The following is a 27,520-nucleotide window of genomic DNA, read 5'->3' on the forward strand; positions in this document are numbered from 1 at the left end:
CGGTGCCCCCGCCCGGGGGCGGTGGCTGCCGATCGCTTCCCTTTGATAAGGTCCTGGCAACTCCGTAGCCGCTCTAGGATGCCGAGAGCGGGGGGGGGGGGCTTTATTTTATCCCTCCCCCCCCCCATCTAAATATTTTCTCTCTCCCTCCCCGGACAGGGCCAGCCCCCCCGCAGCAGGCTCCCCGCCGCACGCCCCGCACCGGGGATGTCCGCAGGCAGGAGCACCGGGCGGTGCTGGGGGGGGGGCTCCCCCCGCTTCTGCTTTGTATGTACGGTGATTTTTATGGCTTTTGCTTTTTTGCTTTTTTCCCCGCTTTTTGGCCTCAAAACGCGGCTTCGCTACCGCCCTTGCAGGACCGCTCCGGCGGCCCCCGCTTTGATGCGGGGAGAGCCCGGGGGGGGGGGCGGGGAGGGGCGGGGGGAGGGAGGGAGGGGGAGGAGGCGGCGGGGGAGGGGCCAGCGCTTTTGTATTTAAAATAAATAAAATAAAACAGCCAGGGGAGGGAGGGAGAGGAGGGAGGCGCGGATCGCAGGGGGCTCCTTCCCTCGCAGAGCCCCCCCTCCCCGCTCCCTTTTCCCACCTTCCCCCCCCCACCCCCCGATGCTCTCCGATGCGGTTGCACCGCCGGGGAGGAGGAGGAGGAGAGGAGGAGGAGGAGGAGGAGGAGGAAGGCCGGTCGGACAGACGGACGGACAGGCGGACAGGCAGCGGGGGAGCGGCGGGGCCGCGGGCGCGCAGCGAGCTCCGGCTGCGCGGTGAGTGGCAACTTCGGGGCCGCGCTCCCCGCCGGCCGCTTTTATTGCTCTGTCTCACTCCGGTTTGCGGATTTTTATGGATTCGTTCATTTATTTATTTACTTAATCGATTTTCTCCGCTGACCGGGCCGGTGTGAACGGCACGGGGGCTGCGCGGAGCGGGGCCGGGGGAGCCGCAGCGTGCCGGACTTTTCCCCTGCGCGGTGCCCGGCTCCCTCCTCCCGGCCCCGTCGCCATTTCTGGAGCAGGTTTTTACGGGCAGCCTCCGTCGGGATCGATCCTGGGCTTCGTGCAGCGCCGGGCAGCGAGGCTTCACCCCCCCCGGTCCCCCCCCGGCCCCTTCCCTTTTATTCCTATTTATTGCCCGGAGAGCCCGGGACGCCCCCTGCGCACAGGTACGGCTGCCGCCCCCCCCCCCCCCCCCCCATTTAATTTTTTTAATTATTTTTTTGGGGGGTGGTGGAGTGGGTGGTGTCCGGCTGCCCGTGCCCCGCTCCCGGATTTCACGCGAGGCACCCCAAAAAGCCCCTCTCCCCCCCCTCAGCGCGGGGGGGGGGTGGGGTGTACCCCGAAATGGGGCGAGCGCTGCCCGGCCGGGGGGGTCCGGAGGGTGCTGGGGGGGCCCGATGGGCAGCAGCCGGCGGGGCAGAGCCACCCGGAGCCCCCCCCCCCCGAGCTGCGGGAGGGCCGAGGTGCCCCCCCGGCCCCGTAAAAGTGCTCCGGGAGTTGAGCGGCGCGGGGCTGGTACTCGCCACCGGGCTGCCATGGAGCCGCGCTCCCGCTCCCCTTCCTTTCTCTCCCCCCTCCTCTCTCTCTTTCTTTCTTTTTTTTTTTTTTTTTTTTTGGAGAGTTGAAAAGCCTGTTTACTTTTTGTCTTTGATGTCGGGAGGATCTGGTTTTGATTAGATCAATACTCCTTTTTTCTCTCCCCCCCCCCCCCCCCCCCCCCCTTTTTCTTTTTCCCTTTGCAGAGAGGAGGCTCAGAGGATCCCCTGCTGACTTGAGTGAGAGGCAGGCGGAGGCGCAGGCGGCTCCTGCAGGATCTCCGAGCCCCTCTCCCCGCCGGGCTCCGGAGCCATGAGCAGCGCCGTGGTCCTCGCCCACCTCCCAGACCCCAGCAGCAGCTTCAGGGAAGACGCCCCCCGGCCCCCTGTCCCGGGGGAGGAAGGAGAGGCACCATGCCCGCAGCCCGCCAGCTCCTTCCTCGTGAAAAGCCAAAGCTTCAAGGCCATGCCGGTGCCTCCTGCCCCGAGGAGGAATGAGAACGGGCTCGGGGAGCCAGAAGGCAGCGCGTCTCCAGACTCCCCTCTGGCCAGATGGACCAAATCCTTGCATTCCTTGTTGGGAGATCAAGATGGTGCCTATCTTTTTCGGACCTTCTTGGAAAGGGAAAAATGTGTGGATACCTTAGACTTCTGGTTTGCCTGCAATGGCTTCAGGCAGATGGACCTTAAGGATACCAAAACTTTAAGAGTAGCCAAAGCTATATACAAAAGGTACATCGAGAACAACAGCATTGTCTCCAAGCAGCTCAAGCCTGCTACCAAGACCTACATAAGGGATAGCATCAAGAAGCAGCAGATAGATTCTATAATGTTTGATCAGGCACAGACTGAGATTCAGACTGTGATGGAGGAAAATGCTTACCAGATGTTTTTAACTTCTGATATATACCTCGAATATGTAAGGAGTGGAGGAGAGAATCCTGCTTACATGAACAGCAACGGACTGGGGAGCTTAAAAGTTGTCTGTGGCTATCTCCCGACCTTGAATGAAGAAGAGGAATGGAGCTGTGCAGACTTTAAAAACAAAATCCTGCCTTCGGTGGTCGGACTATCCAGCAAGACGTTGAGGGTTACAGCGAACGTCAGAGCTACGGAAGCTATTGAGAACGGCTACAGGTAAGGGAAGCCGTGGGAATCGTGCTCTGTGTTAACTTTGGGGACTTTGAGGCTGCTTTTGGAGAGGCTGGTGGAGCGGCGTGCTGGACAGCGAGGCCAGGGAAGGCTGGGCTCGCAGGGGACACGGGTGCTTCATGCGCCTCCGAGTGCTGTGGAATTTGGGGGGCGTTGGCTTTTCCTTTTTTTTTTTTTTTTTTTTTTTCCCCTCTGCAGAGGGAAAACAAGATACTGTGCTCTTGAGCTCTATTGGCTCTTTCAGTTCTCGTATAGATCAAAAACTTCATAGCAACTATGTCCTCCGGACATACGTTAATTATTGGTTCAACTTTCAAACCTATTAAGCGCAGCAGTAGAGAGGATCACATAGACACATGAATAATGTAACCTACTCGTTCACCAACTCCACCATCAGCCAGCGTTTAACTATGTTGGTTATGTGGGAAGCAATTGTGCGGTCATGGAGCAGGAAATGTATGCACTTACTACATCAAACTATGCAACTTGCAGAAAATCTTCTTTTATTTTGACTGTGTTTGTGTGATACGCAGCCTCTCTCATCGCGTTCGCGGTTGGTATCATGTCAAAGCCATTTGGGATGGCTGTGAGCCAATGTATACAGAGGGATACTTAATTTTAAGTACTGAAGGTAGTACAGACATCGCAGGTGTGGAGTAAGAGCAGATCTTTGGTGCTCTCCTCTTGGCTGTGTACTCAGAGCTAAACTTGCAAGATGTGGTTGTGCCTAATGGCAGCTGGAGAGGATGTGTGCGGGTTATGGGATGGCACTGTCTTCTTGTGCCCGTGGTAGGGGCACGTCTGCCACCCCGGCCCCTTTCTTTTGTTGGAAGCAAAAGAAATGATGATGAGGTGAGGAGATGAGGGTGAGGAGAGCAAGAGCCCTCTCCGAGAGAAGGGGGATGGGGAAGAGAGACTCTGATGAGCAAATGATGAGTTGTATAATCCTCTGAAAATGTATTCTTTCCTCTCCCCACCCTTACCATAAATGTGGCTTGTTGAATCAGGGTTGAGAGGAGAGGGCTCTGCTGGCAGATGTGCGCTCCTGTCTGCTGGACGAGGAGTTTGGGTTTTGCTATGGTAAGTGTTTGACATCTCGTTTACAGGAATTTTGAGAGCGTGTCTGTGATTCATGGACATCAAAGGGCATCGGGCTGCTTTGGGCTGCGCTCTGCCTCGCAGGGGAGGCTGTGCTGGAGTGCTCTCTCCTCCTGCCCTGCAGAGAGCTTCCAGCTGTGCAGGGCTTCCTGGTGCCGAGGGGCTGCGAGCCTGAGCCTCCTCCTGCCCCAGCGGGAGCTGGGAGGGCTCCTCAGGGCTGCAGGGGCGATGCTGTGGGGCCGAGCGAGAGGCGGCTTTGGTCCTTTGCCTCTGCTGGAGGGGTGACAGCCATCAGCGTGGGTACGGGACAGGAGGGACACGCCCCGTCCCACCGTGGCCTCGGGGGCTCTCCTGCTGGGAGCCGTCGCGGGGCGGAGGCGCCGCTTGGCAGCTGGCGTGTGGAGGATGTGGGGTTTGGGGATCCTCGTCTCGTGCCCCTCCGTGTTGCTGCCCGAGCATCTGCTGTTCTGCAGAACCTGGTTTGAACTGCTGCCCTTCGCTTGCTTTCCAGGAGGGGGATGTTGGATGCTTTTATCTTGCAGCCTTTGTTGGTATTCAGAGCTGGAAGGGCTTGGCTGTAACGTTCTAGCAGTGCTGCAGGCCCTGCTGAAAACCCACATGCTCCTTGTCCGTGAGAGCTCTCGCAGAACTGTGGCTGCTTGCCCGATTAGTGCTGTGGTTTTTTTTTCCTTGTCTTTTCCCCCCCTTTTTTTTTTTTGTCCAAGGATTAGTGCAGCTTGCTCCTCACACATCAGATCTACCCTCCCAGGACATGAGGTGGTGCATTTGGCTTTGATCACCTTCTGTTGAATTTCCAGGAGCGTTTGCTCTCCATGGGGCCAAGAGATCTCAATGCAAAGAGAGGGAGGTCAAGCTGAGATGCTTCTCGGTCCCTCCCTGAGGTGTCCGTTTGTGAAGCCACTTGTGCGTGCATGTGCTAGGAGCTGATGAGCATATGGATGGGTTATCTCTCATCACTCAGCATTTAGGATTGCATTTAGGATTGGAGCTGAAGCTTACACATAGTCTTTCCTGGTGAGTGGCCAAACCACGCCTCCCTCCTAGTATGTGCGATGGAATTAAAGAATTCCTGCTCTCCTTCCCAGTGTGTTACGTTCTGGAAGTGCTGTGCAGGCTCTTTCCACTTGCTTCAGTGGGTTTCGATGTGACCATAGAAGCAAAAGCTGGGCTGAGTGCACCTGATCCCAGGAGCTGAGCAATCTGGGGCCAGCCCAGTGTTTGCATGAGAGACCACCTGGAAATCCCAGGGCATGGAGTCACGGCCAAAAGCATGGCAAGCTGGAGACCACAGAAACCGTGCGAGCTGCAGGACGTTGGCTCCAGCACCAGTAACGGCCAGGAACAGAAGGGAAGTGACAACACGGTGTTTGCGCCTGGCTGCAAAGCAGGCGCGTGCATGCAAATTGCTGCCCATGTATTTGGAGCCCTAATACAGGAAATATTTTCGACTGAGAGAGCTCTTGTCCTTTAGAGTGACTGCCCTCCCCTGTATGTTGTGGTGAGGTTAAAAGCGGCCTCCCCACGCCGCCGAGAGTGTTGGACCTGGCCCCATTGTCCAGGAATTCCAGCTATTATTTATATGCGCTTCTAAATTTATCATGCACGAGTTTGTGTACACAGAGCTGGGCTCCTTCCTTTGCAGCGCCGCCGCACAGTGTGTTTTTGTTCAGGCCAAGGTGGACTCATCTGCCTCCCATTAAGCTCTCGGCTCTAACATCAGTGGGGCTGGCCTTGCTCGGGGAAGGCTGGGGCTTGCAGATGGCCTTCTGCCGGCTCCGAGGGCTTCCTGGCCTTTGAAAGAACCCGCCGGTGGAGCTCGTTTTGTGTGAAGTTATTGAAACCGAGTTTGGCTTCAATTATCAAAGTAAATGATGCCATTGTAAAGCTATGCTCCAAGCAGTGTTCTACAATTAGAGCATGGAAGCTGTGATTAACGTAGTTTTGTTAAAATACACTTTTTTTTTTTCACATTTGCGCACGCATTTTTTCCTCTTTTTGCCTTTAAACCCGTGATTGCCCAGTGATGTTTGTCCCAAGAAAATACTTAATGAGATTCAGTTTCGCCTCAAAACGCACCTTGTAGACTCTCACTTCTCTGTAGAAATCTCTGGTTTGAACTGCCAGAGTGCTTTCATTTCGAAGAAGTGGAGTTTGGCAATAAAAAAAAAAAAAATCCCACCCTGCAACTGTGCCCTCGTAACAGGGGATGGGACCAAGAGCCCCTGAAGCTTTCATGGCAGTGTACCGCCTCTGTGCCCACGGCCTAACGCAGCACATGGAGTTACCCGCTGCGTGTCACCGCATCAGGATAAGAATAGTCGGAGAAACATCAGGCATTCTCCTTGAAGCTCCAGAGCAACTGCTACCTGACAGCTGAAAACACTTTGCACGCGGGGTTTGGAGCCTGGGGGGGGGTGTGTGTGTGTGTGTGCCTGGGCGCAGCATCTGTGGCAGGAGCCCACCGCTTTCCCCTGGAATTTAAAACCCTCGCAGGCAACTTGGTGCATCTGGGTGCAATTACTGGAGTAAGGTGGTCAAATTAAAATAAAAATTAAACAGAGAAAACCGGCGGGGGCTGTTTTGCTCGAAGTATGTGGGGATTTCTGGAGGGTGCTGTGGTGAAGGGGGAGCGTGGGGGCCTACTTTAAAAAATATGTAAACTGTGGGGACTTTTGTGTCAATGGGGTTTTGGTAGGTAAAGCAGTGCTGCGGCCCGGTACTGCCTGGGAAGATGAGTTAGTTCTGGCCACTTTCTCTAATTATATCTTCCCAAACGCTGTGCTTGGACACACCTCCTCTCCCTGTGCCGTGTTCATACGGAGCTGCTGCCTCCGCCCCCACCGCAGCTTCTCCAGCAATCGCATCTGTGGGGAGAGCACGGGAACGCAGCCCTCCTGGCTCAGCCTGGGAGAAGCCAGACCCCTCTGGGCAGGGCAGTGGTCGTGGGCTGGGGAGCATCCTGCTCCACCGAGCCTTGTGGAGCATCCTCTCCACCAAGCCCCATGGTCCTCGGATGCACTCCTAAGACCCAAGCTGGTTGCAAGTCAAAGTCATGACGAGCTGCATCCCGTGCACAGTCAGCCCAGCAGCCCCCCGAGGACCTGGGCGGTGTCACGGGGACTCCACGTCCCCCTGACGCCGAGCAGAAGGCTGCACGTTTTTAGAGGAACTTTTCTGGAGCAGTAGTGGGATAACTTAGCTTTCGCCCACATGTGGAATTAATTCATCTTTGAAGATTTAACTTCTTTCCTGTGGCATTCCTCACTATCTCGTTTTTTGTTGTTTTTGTTTTTTTTTTTTTGGCTATATATTTTTTAACATCTTGATCTCCTCATCAGAAACGTCTTGGCCTCCCTTGGAAAGGAATGCAGCCCCGGCTGGGCCGAATACCTGCGAGCAGCCCCAGCCCCGCGCCTCATACCAGAGAGGCCCATCAGCTCCCCCATGCTTCCCCCTCCTGTGTTTTTTTTTGCCTTTTTCATTTTTTTTTTAACCTCAGCCTTTGTAAAGCTCCTGTTCTCCCGTGCTGGTGGGGCAGGGATGCACGGCGGTGGGGCAGTGGTGGCTGGATGTTTGTGAGAGCAGAGCAAGGGACGGGCGATGGGGTGGGTAGCGGCAGGAGGGCTCTGCTGCTCCCCATTAGGGCCGCTCTGCTGCTCACTTGCATCCAGCCCCGGCCCCTCCAGCCCCGCCGTGGGGGTGGGGAGCTTGAAAGCCCATTAAAAAACAAAAAACCTGCCGAGCCTGCTGGCACATTCCTTAGGCCCCCAAGTCCTGGGTAAGTGGCCCTAATTATTAAAATCAGCAGTCCTTATCAGATGACAAGGCCCTTTGCTTTGATATACAAACGCGGAAGCTTAACAACCCCATCTTCCCTCGCAGAGGAACAAAATCTGCACCTTAACACGCAGCTTTAGAAGCTCCCTGCGTAATCCCCTTATCGCCTGCCCAAGATATGTCTATTGATCCTGGCTGGGACCTTGGGGGCGCTGGAGGTGGCCCCCAGCGGGCACAGGGACACCCGGTTCCCCCACATGGTGACCCCGCCGTGCCATCGCCTTGAATTCCTTGTGTCTGCTCCTGGGCGCTCAGCTCAAACGCCCCGGTGGGGCTTTGGGTTTGCCAAGCCCGGGGTGTCGGTGTCGGTAACCGTTAATGCGAGCCGCTGTCACCTTCCCCTTTCAAAGCGCCGCCCGCAGCACGTCATGCTGGTCCTGCCCTCCCATCCTCCTCTCCCCTCGCCCAACCCTAAGCACAAGAAACCCCAAACTGAGGAAGTAGTCGGTTCTCCTTACAAGTGGGCCTCTTTGTAGTGCGGGGAAGATGGCAGCCCTCTGCGAGGCCAAGGCGGAGGCAGCGGATGGCGGCTCTGGCCATGCTCGCCGTGACACACGGTGGTCCTGCCCCAGCAGTTTTGGGCAGTTCTTTTGTCGCAGGCCACACAGATACCGTAACTGGTTCTCCCAAAGCGCCCCTAACTCCTGTATTCAGTGGAGATTGAGGCATTTATTAGCTGGTCCCTCAGCGGCTTGCAGTGGGACTTGAGCTCTGAACTTCTTGATCTTGTGCTTGCTGATGCCAACAGCAGAGCTCCCGTTGGCCTCGGCAGAGCAGCACCAAGCTCTAAGGAGCAAGTCTCTGAAGGTGTCAGAGCGCCCAGGGGTGCTTCATGGGATTTTGTAAACTGCATGTCCAATGCCAAAAGCAACAGCTTTAAGGTTGGTCTTTGGATGCTCTTAGACACTGCCCAGGCAGTGGGTGGCTGGTTGCTCCTCAGGAGCCTGAGCAGCCAGTGTACGTGGTTCCCAAAAGGAGAGTGCCGCCCTTAAACTTGTGTGTTGTCCTCCAGCCCAAGCCCGACTGGTAACTGGACTCTTGTTTTGCTCATCCCTAGGTCCTTCAAGAGGAACGATCCCGTTAACCCCTACCATGTGAATTCCGGCTATGTCTTTGCCCCCGCAACGAGCGCAAACGACAGTGAAATATCCAGTGATGCCCTGACGGACGACTCCATGTCGATGACAGACAGCAGCGTGTGAGTATCCCGTCCTGCCCGGGCCCTTTGGGACGTGCCATCTGCAGATCTGTGCTGATGCGTGACGGGGACTGGTGGGACTGAGGGTCCTGCCAAACCGGGGGGCGTAGCAAGGCCTGGCAGCCTCGTGCTTCGTGCTGTCGCCGTAGGCATTGGATGGAGTAAGGTGGTGAACCCCTCTGTTGCCATTGTGCAGCTGCAGCTCAGGAAACGTGTTTTCCCCTGTGCTGGTAGTGCTGCCTGACTAACCCAAGGAGTGTATCTCCCTGTGCCTTCTGTCTTAAGGCCAGGCTTCCTTAACTAGTTATCAGTCATCAAAGAGAAGGAGATTGCTTCCTGTAGGAAGTACTTGCTGTAATTAAGGTTCATTGGTATGTCAGAATGTACATTAATAGGGCCAGTGACCTGAAGGGGCAAATAGCTGCTCATCTAGTGTGGCTGGGGCAGTCTTCAAAGGGCCATTTGAATGGAGCTGCGTGGAGCAGGGCTGAGTGTGTTAGGAGGGTAGGGATGAGAGGTGGTTTTGTGGCTGAGCCCAGGAACTGCAGGATCTGTGTTTTCCGCCTGACTCTGCTGAGAAGTGTGCAGCTGGGAGTAAGTTGTGTGACTGTTCTTCCTCAGTTTGCCTTCCCCAGCAGGAGAGAAATGGGGCTTTTGTGTCTGGGGGTAGAAGAGACAGTAGGACTCGCATAGTGCTCTGAAGGACCATTTTCTTCAACTGGATAGAAGGCAGATGTTTCCGTTTGTGTTTCATGATCTTCACTTAAGTACAAGTCCTCTGGAAAAACCAACCTGTCACTTAACAGTGCTGTGCTCTGCGTCTCACCAGTGAAACTTCCCCAGTGCCTCTGTCACTTGTGGCCAGTGATTCCCGTGTACTCCTCAGGGAGATTTGCATTCTGGGTTCTTTAAGTCAGCAGTGCTGCATGATGCTGCACAATGGAAAACAGGATTTACCAAAAATCCTTGATGCATAAACAAAAGCTTTTTTTTTTTTTTTTATGCACAAGTGTGTTTTGAACTGATATTATGGAAAAAAATAGTTTGTTGTCCCACTAGATTCCCTTATTGAACAATATTGGCATTAAATAAAAGAGCTGAATCATAGGGTGACTTCTTTATTTCTTCTTACTGGCTCTGGTTGTATGTGATCATGTGTCAACAGAGCATTCATCGGGTTAGTCATTTCTGGACCAGTGTAGGGTCACTTGGGATTCACAGGGCTAGGATTATACCCTCTCTTCACAGCAATGCCAATTGTAGGCCTTATACAGATGAGAGCACTGAGTGAGAAATAAAGTGCATGGTGGATGAAAGGCTTAACTGAATCGCTTTCAGCCCATTGTTAGTCCAGGGGAGCTTAGCGGGGATAAGAGGGTAGCAGCCCGCTTTGAAATTTCCTTGAACAAGTGAATAGGAGCTCCCCATAAAGCAGCGCATGAAAGAAGCCTGCCTGTTTTTTCCTGCCATAACAATAGCCCGTGCAGGCTGTGAGAGTTTGGGGAAGCTTGGCTGATTAAACTGCCCGCAGCTCCAGGTTGGGGGGCGGCTGGGGGGGCAGCACGGCGGGGCCGGGAGCAGCCCTGCCAAAGGACCGGGTCCTGCTGCGGAGCCAGCTCCCGGGCGTCCCCACGGCCCCGCTCCATCTGCGGGCACCGGGGCGGTTGTGTTTTGGAAGTGGGAGAGGTAAATTGGCACTTCTTGAGGCTCGGCTGAAGTTGAGGCTGATGTAAAACTTCCTTTACGGAGACGGAGGGCTGCTGCCAAGATCGCAGTAAAACACTTGGGATTAGCAGCCGTTCCTGGCACCTGGCTCTGCCGGTTCCTGAAGGCACCGTGCGTGCGATGGGGGCACAAGCCCGCCGTGCTTCTGCAGGCCGTGCCAGGGTGCTCTCCTGCTGCCAGGCTTTGCCACTTTTCAACAGGGGACCCGGTTTTATTCTGTTCCGTCAGCGCGAATGGAAGTGAGTTCTTTTGGCTTATGTTGGTATCGACTGAAGAGCAAAAACTTGTTCTGGAAAAGTCTGTCAGACACAACAGCAAAGTCAGTTTTTTAAAAATATATCTAAACCTCAACTGCACTGGATTTAGGAGAGGTCTCCAAATAGTGCACAAGCTGCCTTTTTTTTTTTTTTTTTTTTCTATGTTAGGTGCCAGGGATCAGCCTGTGTGTATATGTTTTGTAATAGCCACAAAGCATCATGCAAATTTATATTTCCATTTCTTGATTGGGGGGGGAGAGGAAAGGGGATTTTTTTTTATTTGCTTATATCTTATTTATGGATTTACTTTGGACACAGGGGAATGCTGCTGAGCAAACTTCAAATATTACCTTATCTTACAAACCAGGCTTTTGATGTTGGCAAGATCAGAGGCTTGTTTCAGAGCCGTTGCCAAATGAAGATGGGAGTGAATGCATATGCGCATGAGTCTGATATTTCAAAGCAGCAGTAAAACTACATTCAGGTTAGGTCAGGCACATCTGAGTCAAAAGGCTAAGATAATTGGCTCAGCTTAAATGGCAGCTGACTGGGTAGAAGACTTCAAACTAGTATTTCCCCCAGAAACAGATTGGCTTAGCCCCAGCCTGGTTAGCTGAAATGTTTATAATTAAACTCTACTATTTAGTGCCTAAACCCTGTAGCTCTTCAGCCCACAGCCTTTAGTAGCCAAGAAGGTGAGTGCAAATGTTTGCTGCTGGAGCATGGGGAGAGGCTGCACCAAGAGGAGCACCTTCTTGCTTGGCGTTGACCCTCAACCCGTGCTCTGTGCTGGAGCCTTTTAGTTTTAAAGGCACTTTCTCCTCATCAGGGGGGCTATTTCAGTGTCGGGGTTTTGCCCCCCACAGTATCTCTTGGCTGTACTGAGCCTGGCTCCAGCTCTACCCACCTGTCCCTCCTGCAGTAGGTGACCACATTTTGTTCAGCCCTCCTAATCTGGCATTGTCCGTTCTCCCCCATTTCATGTCGAAGGCCTAGATTTAGAAAGCACTCATCAAACTGGCTATAAAAGTCCCTCCTCATTCTCCAGGCTGACTTTCCCAAGCTGCACTGCCTTCCCATCACAGTGAAATACCTTCTTTTTTTTTTTTCCCTTTAATTCTGCACTTTGTTACAAGTTGTAAAACTCTTCTGACAAGGCAGGGCTGTAAAAGCAGGGAGCAGGAGGCTTGATCTGGGGCTCTGCTGTGCAACCAGAGGAGGTTTAGGGGAAAGCAGCGGCCTTCATACCGACCTGAACAAGGGCAGATCTTAAAAAAGAGAGGAGCCGCGCTCTTGAGTTGGCTTCTGCAGGGCTTTGCTTTTTCTCCTTCTTTTCGAGCCACCCTGCCTGGCTGGGCTGCGGGAGCAGCACAAGTCCCCACTCCTGCTCCATAGCTCATGGACCATCCCTTTGGGCAGAGATGGTCCTGCAGCACAGGGAACATGGGGACACCCCGCAAGGAGAGCTGCACCCAGCCTGGTACAAGGGCTGGGGACAGCATCTCCTGCTGGCAGACCCAGAGGGAGGGAGGTGGGGAGCTCCCCCTTGTCCCTTGGTCGTGTCCTTGGGTGCCTCGTGCTGAGCACAGACCCTCAGCATCCCCCCTGCGTGCCCCGTCTGGCCTCTGGGACTGCCACTGAGGGAGGGCACCTCCTCTGTCATTGACTGTGCTAACGGGATTAGACCTTTATGTATGTGTGCCTGTAATGTGCTCATGCTGGCGGTTTTACTTACCTTTAAAATGTCTGTTTTACTCATTATTCTGTGTACTGAAGGTCTTCCCTAAGAGACCTTTATCTCAGTAAGCCTCAGTGAACAGATGCTTCTCTGAAGGTGCAGCTCATTTGGCTTTCGCTCAAGATTTGCTCTCCCCCATCCTTCCCCCAGCCTAATGCAGGCATGTCAGGTGCCCCGCGCACGGGGCAGAAACACTCGGGGGCCACCAGCGGCTGCGGTTGGTGGCCACGGCCAGCTGCCCCCCCACAAGGCGCTCCGCAGCCCCGTGTTGTGCAACGGGCACAATGAGCTCCTTCCACTTGGAGCGTAATGCACACTCACGGGCTGCGTCTGCAGGAGCCTGGTGATCATCTTGTGGCATCACGGACTGTTCGTGGGCTCCCAGCGTGCTCGCTCTCATTATCAAGATTTTTCCAAGTTCATGAAGATGAATTTGTTCTGCTCTTTCACTCTGGGCTTTGCGACTTAGTCTTGCCCATTAAAACAGTCACTCTTTAATAGCGACTGAAGGATTAGCTGAGCTCTTCATGAAGGCCTGAGACAGGGTGCTTCAAACCATGAGTGTGGAGTGGCAAGATCTAGCCATCCACCTCCGGAGAAGGGACCTGGCACCCCGGGATGGCGTTCCCTCGTGTGTTGGCTCTGGCCGTGCACCCGAAACGTGTCGCACCACCAGTGCGGCCTGGGCACGCAGGGCTGCCGCTGCCTGCTCGGCCACCACAGCTTTCTGCTGGGCAGGAGCTGTTCTGGAGATGAGTAAGGTGTGGGGGCAGAGGGATGAAAGGGACTGGGCCGGAGATCAAGGTTATTCAGCGAGTCTGAGAGAAGGGGTGGCATCAGACATTCAGGATTTCCAGGCATGCTCTTCTGGTTGTCCCCGCTGTCTGCGGAAGGCCCTTTAATCCTAACTGAGGTATTTTTTTTTTTTGCGTGGCCAGATGAGAACGCCCCACGTTGCCTTGAGCAGGCCGTGCAGTGTTCTGTTGGCACCCGTCCTCCTCTCCTGGCCTCTCCTCGTGGCTTCCTGGCAATGAGGGGAGCAATGTTGTGCCGAAGGGCACGGCCCGCGTTTGCTTGCACCTCGCCAGCCTGTGCTGGCCAGCCTCAGGGCAGGAGAAACATCTCAGAGCCTCAGTAGGGCTAGAGGTGGGGAGCAGCCCTTTGGTGGCCATCCATCTTCAGCCTCCTTCTTGTTTCCGTAGTGCCGATGTCCCATGGGGTGGTTTAGGGCTAGAAGAAAGTTGTGGTCTCAGCTTAATTTGGTGGTGAAAACTGCAACAAAGCTGAAGGGCAAAAGCTTCAGCCTATCAGTGGAAGGGCCTTTCAGGGAGATGCCTCAGAAGTGAAGCTAATGGGATCTTTGGGGCGTCTTCTCAGGTGGAGTTGCCTTCAGCTCGCTTCTCAGCTTGTACTTAGTTACTGCTCAGCCGTGCGGGTGGTGACACAGCCCCTTCCCGAGCCGCCAGATGCTGGAGGCTTATCCTGGCCTCAGGTGACATCCAGGGCACTCGGGACAGCTGGGAACATAGGCCTGTAGCACGCCCAGGGTATTTTAGAGCCGATGGAGAACTGGCTTGGTTAGAGCACGGGGTGATTGCGTGGAAGCCAGGCTGATCTGCCAAGCCATGCCTCCAAGAGCCCCAGCTGACGGTGACCTCTCTTCCGTGTGCAGAGATGGGATCCCCCCGTACAGAATCGGGAGCAAGAAGCAGCTCCAGAGGGAGATGCATCGGAGCGTTAAGGCCAACGGTCAAGTTTCTCTACCTCATTTTCCGGTAAGTTCAGGTGGGAGCTGCAGGGCCTGGGACAAACCCCCCGGGACTGTCGGTACACTTGGAGGGACGGGAGCAGGGGAGGGGCGTGTTTCCATCCTTACCCGGTGCCAGAGCTTTTCAGGAGAGATCTTGCTCAGCGTCAGGCAGGAGCTGTGTGCTTTCAGCACCCTTGCAGAAACCTGCTTATGCACAGTCACATCTGGTCATCGCCTGAAAGCCAGGTGCTAATTAGGGCTCTTCCATGGCACTGAATTTGCCCTCCTGGTCTCAACTCAAGCGTGGATGCTCTGGTGAGGTCTGGCAGAGCATTGGCTGCAGGTGCAGGAGCCGGGCACCACCTTGACACCTCCTCGGTGCCGCACAGCCCAGGGTTTGCCTTGCACGCATCGCTCGCAGCCTTCAAAAGCACACCATGTGTAAGCTGGCAGGAAGGAGGCTCTCCCAAAAGAGAAACATTTGCAGCAAATATGTGCCTTCAGAACTCTCGCTGCCTTGCTTTGAGGGGGTCCAGTTCGTGGAGTTGCCTTGCTCTTGAAAATTAACTCGCTGACTTGCTAATTCAGTTGACTCTCAGGCTCCTGATTCCTGCAGTGAATAAACTGTTTACACAGACAAGTATAAACTTATCTTGTCTTGAGATTAATATGCTAAAATTCCTCTTTCTGCTGTCTTAAGCAGCAAGAAATCATAGATGATGTTTCTGGTGGAGGGGGGTGGTTTATGTGGTTTTTCTTTTTGGTATTTTTTTCCCTTCCTCCATAAAGAAAGTTCTATAGCCTGAGCTTGTAAATTAGATTATTTTGTCCCAGGGCGTGCAAATCGACTTTCTCTGTAAGGCAGTGCTTTGATCAGGGACTGAATAGAGCCAGCTTGTGTAAGAGTGACAATTTCCAGCAGAGTGGCCTTTTTCTACCCTCACATCATTTCTGGAGCTAAGTGGTTGCCGGAGAGAGGCCCCACCTCATCTGGTGGGTAGTATGTGAAAGAGTTGGCAGTTCAGCTTTCTGCTTTCAACGAAAAAAAAAAAAGGAAAGAGTGAAAGTAGGGGTGAGGGGGAGTGGAGTGGGGGTGCATGGGGGTGGCAGGAAGGAGGGGAGAGTCAGGTGGGTGCTTTCTTTTTCCATTTTTTTCCAACTCCCAATTTCCCTACCATGTTTGCTTCTTTTGGCAGAAATTCTCGTTTTGCCTTTTTATATTCTGCACTTGATTTGGAGATGTTCCCTTTTTCCCTTGATAGATCTGCTTGAGGCAGCCAAGCTCAGCAGTATAGCACTGCTAGCCTGCAGCAGCTTTCTTCATTTTCTGTACAAAGAGATGGAGGGGGGGGAAGAGATCTAGGACACTGTTGAGACAACACTACCTCAAAGGTGCCCAGTGTGTAGCCAGGAAATAAATTACCAGTACTTCTCTGATCTGCAACCGTTTGACTTCTTTTTTTTTTTCTTTCCCTTTTTCTCCCCCATCTTATTTTTTTTAATTTCCAACTCCTTTCTGTTTATACTCACTTTATTCCTTGAGTTAAAGTCTCTCCCTCCCACCTCAGAGTTTTTTTTTTTTTTTTGATGTTTGACAACAGTCTTTGAAGATTTTCTACTTCAGAGTAGCTACTGATGGGCTGGTTGTACTACAGAGAGAACAAGCGGGGGTTCCTCAGAGTGCGACCAACTGCTCCTGCCGAAGGCAAACGCTGGTGGGGAGGATGTCACTCCATGAGGCCACAGCACTAGCTCATAAAAATCCAGAGCAGACCATGCCTAGTTGCGGTCGTCTTTTCATCCAAACATGGATACACAACAAGCGTAGCGGAGCTGGCGATGCTGCTCCGGCTAAGCGCCTGTGCCCCGCGCTGCCCGCTAACCATGCCTTGTGCCTTCTGTCCCCGCTCCTTGTAGAGGACCCACCGGCTTCCCAAGGAGATGACTCCGGTGGAGCCGGCTGCCTTCGCTGCGGAGCTCATTTCCCGGCTGGAGAAGCTGAAGCAGGAGCAAGAAACCATGGACAGTCTGGAGGAGAGGCTGCAGCAAATCAAGGAGGTAGGAGGATTAACCCTGCTGGGACCGGGCAGAGATCCCGCATGCCGCTGGGCTGAGGAGGCAGCGGGGCCGTATCCTGCCTGCTCTGAGGGCACAGGGAGGAGCGCAGCTCCCGTGGGATGGCTCTGCGGTGGGCAAGCTGGGGACGGGGGGGGATGTCCCAGCTTGTGTCTCACTGACTTCCCGACCTCTTGCATTTATTCCTCACCAATGCTTCACCTCCAGGACGAGGAGAAGGAGGGCTCGGAGCTCCCTGCCAGCCTGCAGAGCAGTCGGGAGATGGCGAACCCCCAGCACCCGCAGCACCCGCTCTCGCTCCTACCGTCCGGCAGCTACGAGGAGGACCCCCAGGCCATCCTGGACGAGCACCTCTCCCGCGTGCTGAAGACCCCCGGCTGCCAGTCTCCCGGCATGGGCCGGCACAGCCCCCGTGCCCGCTCCCCCGATCGCCTGCCAGGAGGCAAGCTGCAGCCCGGTGTGGCCTCACCGGCTGCCTGCACCCTCCTGGGTAAGGGATTTATCACCAAGCAGACCACCAAGCACGTCCACCACCACTACATCCACCACCACGCCGTACCCAAGACGAAGGAGCAGATCGAGGCGGAGGCGGCTCAGCGGGCGCAGTGCTGCTGCCCAACAGGCAGCGACTACTACTGCTTCTCCAAGTGCAAGGGCCACCTGAAAGGCACAGACCCACCTCTCCCTCCGCTGGAGCCCTGCGGGTAAGCCGCGAGCCTTTCTCCATCACACCCACACAAAAAACATCAGCCCATCCTCCTCCCGCAGTGGGATCGCTTGGGAAAACCACAGGGGGCTGGGTGGGTTGTGGTCGGTGCTGCTTGGGGTGCGTGGGGCAGCGCAGGCGACTAACCATGGGCTCGTGTCCCCTTCTCGCCACCAGCAGGACGGGCACGCTGACCAAGAGGCCGGGCAGAGGAGCGGAGAGCGTCGCCCTGCCGGCTGGGGACGGGGGGCTGCCCGGCCCCGGTGGGGTGCAGCTACCTGGCGGTGAGGCGGACCGGGCGCAGAACGTCTGGCAGTGGATGCTGGAGAGCGAGAGACAAAATAAGCACAAGCCCCATAGGTAAATACGCAGCTGTCTACAGCAATATCGCTCCCGGTAAATATTTATATATTACATGGGCTGTCTATTTTTACAATCGCTAAAAACAAATGAGACTCTTTGCTCCTCCGGTTTAATATAAAAGCTGTTCCGCAGAACCAGAAAAACCACAAAAATGTCATGTTTTTGGCAATAAACCTCCTTTCATGTTATGACAGACTTTTGAGAGGGAGCGAGCAGAATAGGAGCTGCTATTAAAGTCATATTTTCCAGCTTTTCTAACCCGACTTCTTCCCCTCCCCAAGCACACAAAGCACAAAGAAGGCCTACAGCTCCGATTTTGCCAAGGGGGCCCCCGGCGAGCGCCCCGGCCGCCACCACCCCTGGGGGACCGGTAGCCACCCGCGCGGGGTGCAGCCCGCCCACCCCTTCGTCCAGGACCCCACCATGCCCCCGCTCACGCCGCCCAACACCCTCGCCCAGTTGGAGGAAGCGTGTCGCCGGCTCGCCGAAGTCTCCAAGCCTCAGAAGCAACGGTAACGGCGGCAGGAGGGACGGGGTGGCCCCAGCTGGGTTTGGTGCTGGGATTTGGGGAGCAGTAGGGGTTTGCCCGGGGTAGGAGCCTCAGCCAGGGCCATTTGCTGGGTGCTGGTTGTGCTCTTCTTCACCCAAATGGAGGCTGAGAGCTGGCAAGGCTGTAGCAGGCGTGTGCGAACGTGTGGACGGTGTCTTCCCCGCGGTGTAGGTAGAGGTCCAGATCAGGAATGGGGCTGGACCGTGGGGATGCATGACGGCACAGCTTGGCCAAGCCCCAAGGATGAGCCTCCTTATTCCAACCCCACCCTACCCCGGCACAAATAGTTTGAATCCTAGGCTATTACTTCCACTCTTTTGATGGCTGTAATTTGCCCATTTTTCCTCTGGGCCGGACTCCAGCTACATACCAAGTGGAGAATTGGACTGGTTATCATTCATTTGGGTATGGAAGGATCATTAGCCCACAGCATTTTTAATTCTTCCTTTGATTGTTTACAACATATGAGGGTTGATACAAAGAGCGAACTTAACGACCCACAGGAGATTTCAATTAAGAAGATCGTATTTCAACAATTTTTAAAAAGAACTTTTTTTTTTTTATTTCCTTTCCCCCATTTGTTCCCCCCAACTTCAGATGTTCAACCTCAAATCAGCAGAGGGATCGAAACCACTCAGCTGCTGTTCAGGGGGGAAACACCCCATTTTGCAATGCAAGTCTAACGACAGAAGAGTGAGTATTGCACATGGATAAAAGGATTGGGAAATATATATATTATAATAATTTTATTTTCATTAAATGGATTGTGCTTTGAAAAGAGAGGAAATTTTTATATCTGAAGTTTTAGTCTTTCAAACATTCTTCTTAAAGAAAGAACAAAACATTTTCAAATCTTGTCTCTGGCTCTTTTTAACTTGCATTCCTGTAAAGTGGACAAAGATTGGATTAGTCTAATTACAGGATGGTTCTTTTAACAAGAAATCTGCTACAGAGAGGTCTAAAATGGCCTAAATAATTAAAGTTTTCTTTCTTACCCTCTTCATCTTAAGCAATGAGTAATGTTTGAAGTCCAGACTGAGCCACCTGACTAGAGCCTTTCATTTTTAATTGGTTGACCTTAAGTCCACCAGCTGTCTTTGCTAGCAGCTTTTTTTTCTGAAGCCACTCTACAAAGACTTAGAACAAATTAGGAAGACTAAATTACTGCAGACTAACACTTTGTGACCTTTTGACATGCCAAGTGTACATTGCCTCAGAAGCAGTTGTAGATTTGGCTGCATGGCGTTCACCAGAGCGTTGCCATTTTGCTGTGTAATATTGTTTTAATTATTCTTTAAGAAGGGTTCCTTATTTCAAATGACAAGATCCGGTTAATTTTATCCTTAATGTTCATGAGTAAAAAATAAGATCACCTGTGTACTTCAGGTGAAATAGTCTTGGAGTAATTTTACTCTGTTAGCTGTTACTGGTTGCAGGTAGATTTGTGCATGAGAAAGAAGTCTGTCAGATGCTTTGTATGAAGGTAGATGAAATGAATCTTTTAAAATCAGACGTGTACAGTGCTTGGGCCTGGCAGGTACTTAGCCTATGGTGAGCCCCTGCACGCTCATCTGGACCTTGGTCCTGATTTTACAGCAAGTTCCTAACCTCAGTTCTCCCAGCCACAAACTGGGACTGAGTCGCTGCTGCTCAGATGCACCCTGAGGCTGGGCGCTTTGTGATGCTGATATTTCCACCATCAAAGCAACCAGGAGCTGCTGTCAGAGCCCAGCATCCCACAGGGCTAAGTGCTGTGCAAACACAGCATGACAAATTCACCTCGAGTACAGGAATATCTGACTTGCAGGTCACACCCACTGTATTTCTGACCAGCATTACGTGTAGACTGAGTGCAGTGAAACTGCTTGTTCTCAAGTGGAAAAATAGAGTTTTTGTGTGTGTTGTTTTTGTTTTACAGTCACAAAGAGCCAAAGAAACTCCCGGTTGTTCACACCTCTCAGTCTAGTGAGTTGGTTGTCACCTATTTTTTTTGCGGAGAAGAAATTCCCTACAGGAGAATGTTAAAGGCCCAGAGCCTGACACTTGGGCACTTTAAAGAGCAGCTGAGCAAAAAGGGAAATTATAGGTAAGAACCTTTGTCATTTGTTTGTTCTTTCGTGTACTGAAATAAGACAAAAGAATCAGCAGATATTTTTGCAGATCTGCCCACAGCAACACATTTACATCACCTTGTGGAGCCTGTAGCTTTTCTATTCTTATTCTCTTCCCACTCAAACCAAGAGCAGCTTGGAGATGGAGCAATGGGACAAGCTGCACTCCCTGAGCAGCAGCTTGGCTACTGGGCCACCTCCTCTCCTTCTCCCTCCCCTGCCTCTTTCCGAGTTGCATAAACATGCAGGCTGGCAAGCCTTGTGCTACAGCTCTTGTCCAAAAAGCTGGATACCAGGTGAATACCTCACCTTGCAGTGAGGGCCTGGAGCCCCTAGAGTGGGGTGGGTTGTGGGGTTCACTTTACAAACCAGAGGTGTCAACATTCATACGGCTTTGTCCTCCTGTTGCTACTGTAATTTTTTGTGTGTTTGTAAAATGGGCACAAGGCCACCTCTGTCCCACAGCTCCTGGTGTGTGTTTGAATAGTGTTGCTGTAAATCCAGTGAGTGGAAGGCTGGGATACTGCATCTGAGCAGACATGTAGCTGAGGTGCAAGCCAGTTTGTTTCAGCTCTTCAAAAACCTTTTCTCTTTGTTAGTGGGAAAAAACACTGCCCTGTAGGGAAAAATCCACCACTGATACTGGGTTTTTCCTCAGACACCACCAGTGAACCCTGTGTGTCTGGTTTCCAGGGCCCAGTTTAGCCAGTTTGCTCCTTCCTTGCTCTTGTTCCCATGGCAGTATCTTTGTCGGCTGTTTTTGCTGTAATCTCCCAGTGGATTTGGGTGCTAGTGGGATCATCTGTCTGCCACTTCTTGTACAGGCTGTGCAGGGGGGTGAAGGTCCAGCTTTAAGGTTTGAATTTGCACTGAATTTGGCACGTCTTCAAAGAGCCAGGCAGCCTGCCCTGTAACTGGCAGCTTCGGATTTAACCTCCAAATGGTCATTTTGTTTTGTTAAGAGGACTTTCCGGCTGGTGCACCATCACTGGCTTGTCTTTAGCTTTGGAAACTCTACATATGCAGCTCAGAAATCACCCTGGGGCGCTCTCAGGCTGGGGGTTGCTGAGCTGGGGGGGTCTGTCTCTGGATGCTGCCCAGTGGGGCTGGGGCTGAAATATTGCCAATCCTGCCCCCCAGTCATCTTTGCAGCCCGCCCAGCTGCCATCAGATGGCAGCAACCTGCAAGTACACCCAACCTGGACAGCCTCCAGGGTAGGTGCTGCTGTTTCTTGCACCCCTTCACCACTTCCCAGCTCGTACAGTCTCTCACGGCCCTCCGTGTACTTCCTCTTGCTACAGACATGGATGCAGCCCCATGACCCAGTTGCAGACCAGTTTGCTCAGCCTTGCCCTGGTTTGCTGCTGCTCTGTCCCCTGTGGCTGTAGTACCCTGCCAACACCCCCCCCCCCCCGCCAAAAAAAAAATACTTTTTAAATTTTTTTGGTGTGTTTGTTTTCCGTGACAATTTTTGTGCGATGACTGAGTGCTGGAGTAGGAGCCTAGAACCTCTGTGGCCTGAAAGCCCCTCCAGGTGCAATTATTTGTGCCTTGTCAGACTGTAATTACTTTAGAAAATGTTTTTAAGTGACTGACAAGGATGAAACAATGTTTTGCTTAGATCTCACCCCTTTACACCTGGGTAAAGACAATACTGAAATTTATAAAAGGAACTTGGGTACATGCCCAGTATTTTATCTTGCACAGACACAAGGTGAAACTAATTACACAAATGTGTGTACCTCCAGGGAATCATTTTGATCTAAGCTTTGACTTTTGGCTGGACTTTGAGTGAAACTGCGGGTGACCTTCAGGGAAGAGGGCCGCAGTGCCCAGAGTAGCGTGTGTGTTACGGGGAGGCACTAACTAGGCTGCTTTGGTCACATCTGGCATTGATTTCTTTTTAAGGCACATTTAATAAGCATGTCTTTGAAGCCTTTGCCTTTCATTTAATGCACAAAGACATGCATAAATGCTTGACTCTCCAAATTCTTTATTGATTGAATCAGTTTGTGAGGCGGGTACCTCGGGCCCTGTCACTGCTCCTCCTCGAAGCTGAGGCCTGTGCCCACTGGGCCATGGGGCAGCCCTGCAAAAAATTGCTGCTTTGCTCCCCCCCCCCCCCCCCAAAAAAAAGAAGGAATTAAGCAGTGATTTAATACTGATGGCGTTAACAAAAAACAAACACACACACACACACAAAAAAACTGGGTGGTGTCGGGTAATCTTAACATGGCAGTGGTTCAAAACAGAGCTGTAACACCAGGCCTGCTCGGCTCTATTGGTGCCAGATGTCCAAAAAAAAAAAAGAAAAGCAAGGCTTGCCACATAAAATATGTTTCAATGGAAAGCCCATTTCTGAGCAAATAAGAGCAGAGCGACTTGTTTGAAGATGTTGTGGGGGAGGATTTTGCTTTGCCTCCTCTCTTTTTTTTTTTTTCCCCCTTTTTTCTGTGAAGTAAGGTTGTAATTATGTAAAAGGTCATAGCGTGTTTTCTCAAATAAAAATTTTGTAAACACAGCCAGCATTTCAGCTTGTGGAGGAAGTTATTGGGAAGAACGGCTGTTATCTGGAGAGGGGCGGAGAAGGGGAAAGGAAAGAGAAAGTTCTTTGTAATTCATTCAAACTTTCCTTGTTTTTTTGGTTTTGTTTCAAGCCTGCTGGCCTGGGGAATTGTGGCCTTGACCTGCAGCATTAACGGTGGTGGGAGTTGTGCCATTGCCTTCAGTGAGCGCAGGCTGTGAGGAACTTAAATAATGTGTTTTCCTTGCTGAACCTTTAAAGACACAACATGTGTCAATTCAGCTTGGACTGACTTTACAAAAATAAATCCTAAACATACCTTGACTAAATGTAGCTGCTTCAATCTCTGTAAGCAAAAAGCCAGCTTTTATCCCCCTACCAAAATAATTTTAACTTACCCTAAAAATAAATAGATATGAAAGTCATCTTTACTGTGTATTTTAAAAATGCATAATAGAACATTTCCTACTTAAAAACAAAATTCTAATAGCCTGCCCTGGCTTTTTCAGTTTTACCAGTAAAAGTAAGTTTGATTTGCTCTCCTTTTTTGAAAATCTCACCTAGCAAACATCTGCTAACCCCAGTCGTCTGGAAACTACAGGGGAGGGGTGTGGGAAGTGTTCTTTTTTTTTTTTTTTTGGTAATTCTGATGAAGGTTTTTCCATTTCTGGTGATCAGATGGGAAAGCACTTTTCCAAGAGAGCAAGGGAGCAGGCATGTCCGAGGAGGTGTGCGGTGGCAGACGGACAGGCTCCCTAAATGCTACCCCTCTGAATGGAAGCCCTTCATTTGTGCATATGCAATTAAGCAGCCTTAGAAGGAAGAAAGCTAGAAACGGGATAAAAGGAACCTTTAATCAAGAAGCTGAACGGTCTAATTCAGGATAATAGAGGGGTCCTTACTGTTTGACACGGGAGGGGTGGGGGGTGTTTTTTGTCTCTGGGAGCATTGGCTTCATGATCTAACGACCCAAAGCAAAAGAGAAGGAATGCAGGACACTGCTACTTGACCTTCTGGTGTCACATCTTGCAAGCTAGATCGGGGTTGCTCTTTGCATGTGACCGCTACGAAGCATCAGAAAACAAATACAGTAGTTTCTGTCATTTAAAATGGATATGTGAATTAGGCACTTTGTTGTTTCTAATGGGGAGCTCCCAGTTTTTCTGTAGCACTACCACAGAGTTTCAGCTGCTGCTTTGCAGGAAGCTGGGCAGGCTTTCTTTTAATCCATCTGTATGCCTCAAAAGCCTCTCCTTTTAATAACAGTTGCTAATTTTAATGTTGGGACTAGGCTTTGAAACAAGAAAACACATGAAAGAAAGGAGGTGGGGAGAGAGGGGAACCTTAAGAATGCCTTGCTTTGAAATTGTATTTATTTATTTTTTAAATAAGATATTTGACCAGAAATCACCATGCTTTCTAATTTTCCTTACTGCTAAGGATATCCACTGCCAACGCGTGTAATTTACTCACAGTGCTGTAGAAGCTGCTGTCACTGCTGAGGAGCGTGCTCAGCCTCGCTCCCTCTGTCCCATCGCTGTCCCCGCTTACATCCCTGCAGAGCCGGGGACGCTTTCATGTTGCTGGACCTGACCTGCCCTGAGGTTTTCCTGGCCACACTGGGAGCTGGAGGAGTGTCCTAGGAGGGAGAGATTGAAAATGTTGTGGTTTAAAGAGCTGCCAAAGCATCCTTTACTTTACCTTTTGATTTTTAACTGTGTTTTAATTCTCCTCACCACAGATACTACTTCAAAAAAGCAAGCGACGAGTTTGACTGTGGTGCAGTGTTTGAAGAGATTTGGGAAGATGAAACAATTCTGCCCATGTACGAAGGAAGGATTCTTGGGAAAGTAGAAAGGATCGATTGATGGCATCTGTGTTTCTTAAGAAAATTTAAGCTAGAAAAGTCTTTGGACACACAACAGTAGTGATGATAAGGAAAAAAAAAAACTCTGAAGGAAAGTTTTGAACCAATGAAGAAAAAAAAGTGAAGTCTCTGAAGACTTTGCTGAATTAGCCTTAGAGGAAAAAAATGGCATTTATTATTCATGAGTTGGGTACTGAGATGATAAAAACCCTGAACTATTTATTAAAAACATGACCACTGTTGGCTATTGGAGATGCAGACTGTGTTTGAGAGACTTCCATACATAATATATGATTTCCTGGGGATCTGAAATCTATGGACTAAGAGAAACTATGTATAGCTTACCTTAACAGTAATCCTTATTGATATTTATTGAACAGTCTGTTTCCCCTTATGTCCAGTTTTTGGATATGCTGCTTTAACAATGGAGAAGAGAGGGGCTGGGAAGCAGGGTGATGGGAGGAAGGATTAGTTTATTTTTTTATATTGTTCCCACTATCTAAAATTTAGGAGTATGGCCAGGAGCGCATTCATGATTTTTTTTTTTTTGAAGGGGGAGGAGGGAAGGACCGATGTTGTGCCCAATATTTCTCCAAGTGAAGATAAAACTTTTCTAAAGGAATAATAATAATAATAAAAAGAAATAAAAATACTGTCCTACCATCCATCTAGAGCCCGGTGCATTTTAATCTATGCTGCTCTAATTTGAAATAAAGGTCTTAAGCATTAAGTATGTTAGATGCAATATAACACCAAAAACTTGCTATTTCGTCCATGGATTTCTGTGGTGTGAGGTTTTTGCTTTGCTGCTGTCAGTGTTGAGGGTGCCGTGTGGTGTCCAGTGCCTATCTTGGTCGAGGTGAGCTAGAGCAAAACCCAAGTGTGGAAGAGCTGTAGAAGGAGCCATCCAGTTCCCATTTCCATACTTAACACACCAAAAGGACACATTGCTAAAGCCAGTTAAAAACCCGTATGTATTCCACACAGCTAGCTAATTTCTTAGCCATTCTACTTCAATGTTAGCACAACTTATATTTAAACGACATGTAACTATGATGAGGAGTATTTTCAGATTGTTGTGGAGCGTGTGATTAGTTGTGTGGTGGTTTTTGGTGGTGTTTTTTTTTTTTGCCTTACCCTCACAACACCCATTGAAGCCAATGGGAGGTGTCAGTGAAGGCTCTCTGCAACCCTTTGGAAAGCTTCACATGTGCGTGCGTGTGCGTGGGTGTTAGGACAGAGCGACCCTTTCCCAAGGAAGACCTTGCATTTCTACAGTTGGGTTTTGTGTTGATTAAGTTAATCTGTGCATTCTGTTTGCCATTGCTACTTCGTGTAAGTCTGTATATATTGTAGAAAATGTACGGTGAAAATATTAATACACTATCTCTAGTGTTGTTTAAATTTAATCAGTACAGTACCTGTGCCTGCATGGTGTTACTAGGCCATGCGTCGCCCTATATTCAGGGTTCAAGCTCTCCCTTGTTTGTTTAAGGGGTTTATGTATAAATATATTTTATGCCTTTTATTACAAGTCCTGTACTCATGACTTTTGCCATGGCATTTTGTTCTACTTATACTGTAAATTATGCATTATAAAGAGTTTCATTTAAAAAAAATTACTTGGTACAATAATTATTGTAATTAAGAGATGTAGCCTTTATTAAAATTTTATATTTTTCAAATTAATATTGTCTGACTTCTTTTTTTCCACCCCTAATGTCTTAAAAGGTTTCTTCTCATGTGCGGTGGTAGCTGAAAACAGTAGCTGAGCTCTGCCCTGCCTTCCCTCCCTCCCCTCCTTGTCAGGAGCTGTTCCTGCTGGGAAGCATTTGCAGCTCCAGTAGGTAAGGCAAAGGCTTGGGCTGGACTCGAGTGCAGCGATTAAATCACGCACAGGTCCTTCAGGTAACTCGGGCACAAATTTGGTATGGCCTGCAAACCTGCCCGATGGGGAGAGGAAGGCAGAACAGAGGAGAAGGACTTTCTCTTGGGATGCTGAAGCCCAGGAGGGATTTCTCAAACTCCCGATTCTGGCTCTCTCTGGCCAGCCCATGTTGGCACATCGGTGGGCTTCGTGGTGAGGTGGTGGAGGGTGGGCACATCCCTGCGGGGTGCTCCTGGCTTCCAGCTCATCTCCCTCAGTTGCCTGCAGCACCTGCCCGAGCCACCCCCACCTCTTGGCTCGCCCACCTGCCTTTGGGAGGGAGCTGAGGGGTGAGCGAGACGAAGGCCGGGAGCTGCTAACCGCGTGCCCATCCTCGCGCTGGTATTTATGGCACAAAACCTATTTTATAGATGAACGACCTTAATTTGTTCCTGAGGGAAGCTGCCCATACCAGGGCTGGATTTGTCTCCCAGCTGTCGCCCAGACCTTTCCCGTCTCAAGCAAGTAACCCTGGGAAAGCAATTGTGGAAAAGCTTTTGGTCTGTCATGTTGGTAACCAAAGCCAGCCTCTTTTCTTCTGCTAGACCAATGGCACCAACTACCTCTTTTTTTTTTTTCTCTCCACCCTATTTTTTCTGTGAGGTTTTAAATTATCTGGGTTATTTTGTGTGTTTGAGAAGACTTCATTTAAAACATCAGTAAAACTTCTATCAAAGGGCTCAACTTCACACCGAGTACACAGAGCTCGGGACTGAATCCCGCACTTAAAGGGAGCCGCAGGCAGTTTTACACATTTAAATGGATGGTGCCTTGTTTTAAAAACCATCTGAAGTTCATGGGGTTCATCTTAATTGATAAGCTGGACATAACGGATGGGTGTAGGGAGACTTCAACAACATAAGGGAAGAAAGATTTTTTTTCTCTCTCTCTTTTTTTAGTCTACCATCAAAGGTTGGGAACTTAGCACTACATCGTAGTATTATTTTTCTTCTGCTATTAAAATGAATCACACTGTGCCTAATTCTTCTTGGGAAGATAAATGTGTTTGAGGCAGCTTGAAGCCATTCAGTGCCTCACAAGCCTTTGCATCTTTCTATCAATGTTCCAAAATACTCACCTCTGTTTTTTGGATGTCT

The 27,520-nt window shown here is 50.9% G+C and overlaps 1 protein-coding gene across 2 annotated transcripts; it reads left to right on the forward strand.

The window, feature by feature from the left end:
* The first annotated feature begins 469 nt into the window (after positions 1-469).
* AXIN2 (axin 2) lies at positions 470-26,185 on the forward strand. Of its 2 annotated transcripts, none has more exons than XM_035558743.2 (11): positions 470-758; positions 1,730-2,659; positions 8,688-8,828; positions 14,221-14,323; positions 16,216-16,356; positions 16,582-17,078; positions 17,258-17,440; positions 17,725-17,955; positions 18,591-18,686; positions 19,912-20,079; positions 24,371-26,185. In XM_035558743.2, the coding sequence occupies exons 2-11, from the start codon at positions 1,836-1,838 to the stop codon at positions 24,495-24,497; spliced, it is 2,511 nt and encodes an 836-aa protein (XP_035414636.1). In that variant the 5' UTR covers positions 470-758; positions 1,730-1,835; the 3' UTR covers positions 24,498-26,185. The 2 variants fall into 2 exon arrangements, with proteins under 2 accessions (XP_035414636.1, XP_035414637.1); XM_035558744.2 differs by having other exon boundaries at positions 504-758; positions 17,261-17,440.
* The last annotated feature ends 1,335 nt before the right edge of the window (positions 26,186-27,520 follow it).

This window comes from Cygnus atratus, chromosome 18 (assembly GCF_013377495.2).
Source record: "Cygnus atratus isolate AKBS03 ecotype Queensland, Australia chromosome 18, CAtr_DNAZoo_HiC_assembly, whole genome shotgun sequence".
NCBI lineage: Eukaryota > Metazoa > Chordata > Aves > Anseriformes > Anatidae > Cygnus > Cygnus atratus.

Excerpts from the sequence above, each read along its gene's own strand:
- AXIN2 (XM_035558743.2), top strand. The coding sequence starts at position 1,836 with ATGAGCAGCGCCGTGGTCCTCGCCCACCTCCCAGACCCCAGCAGCAGC. Across the intron at positions 2,660-8,687 it reads GCTATTGAGAACGGCTACAG|GTCCTTCAAGAGGAACGATC; the intron begins GTAAGGGAAGCC and ends GCTCATCCCTAG. Across the intron at positions 17,441-17,724 it reads AATAAGCACAAGCCCCATAG|CACACAAAGCACAAAGAAGG; the intron begins GTAAATACGCAG and ends CCCCTCCCCAAG.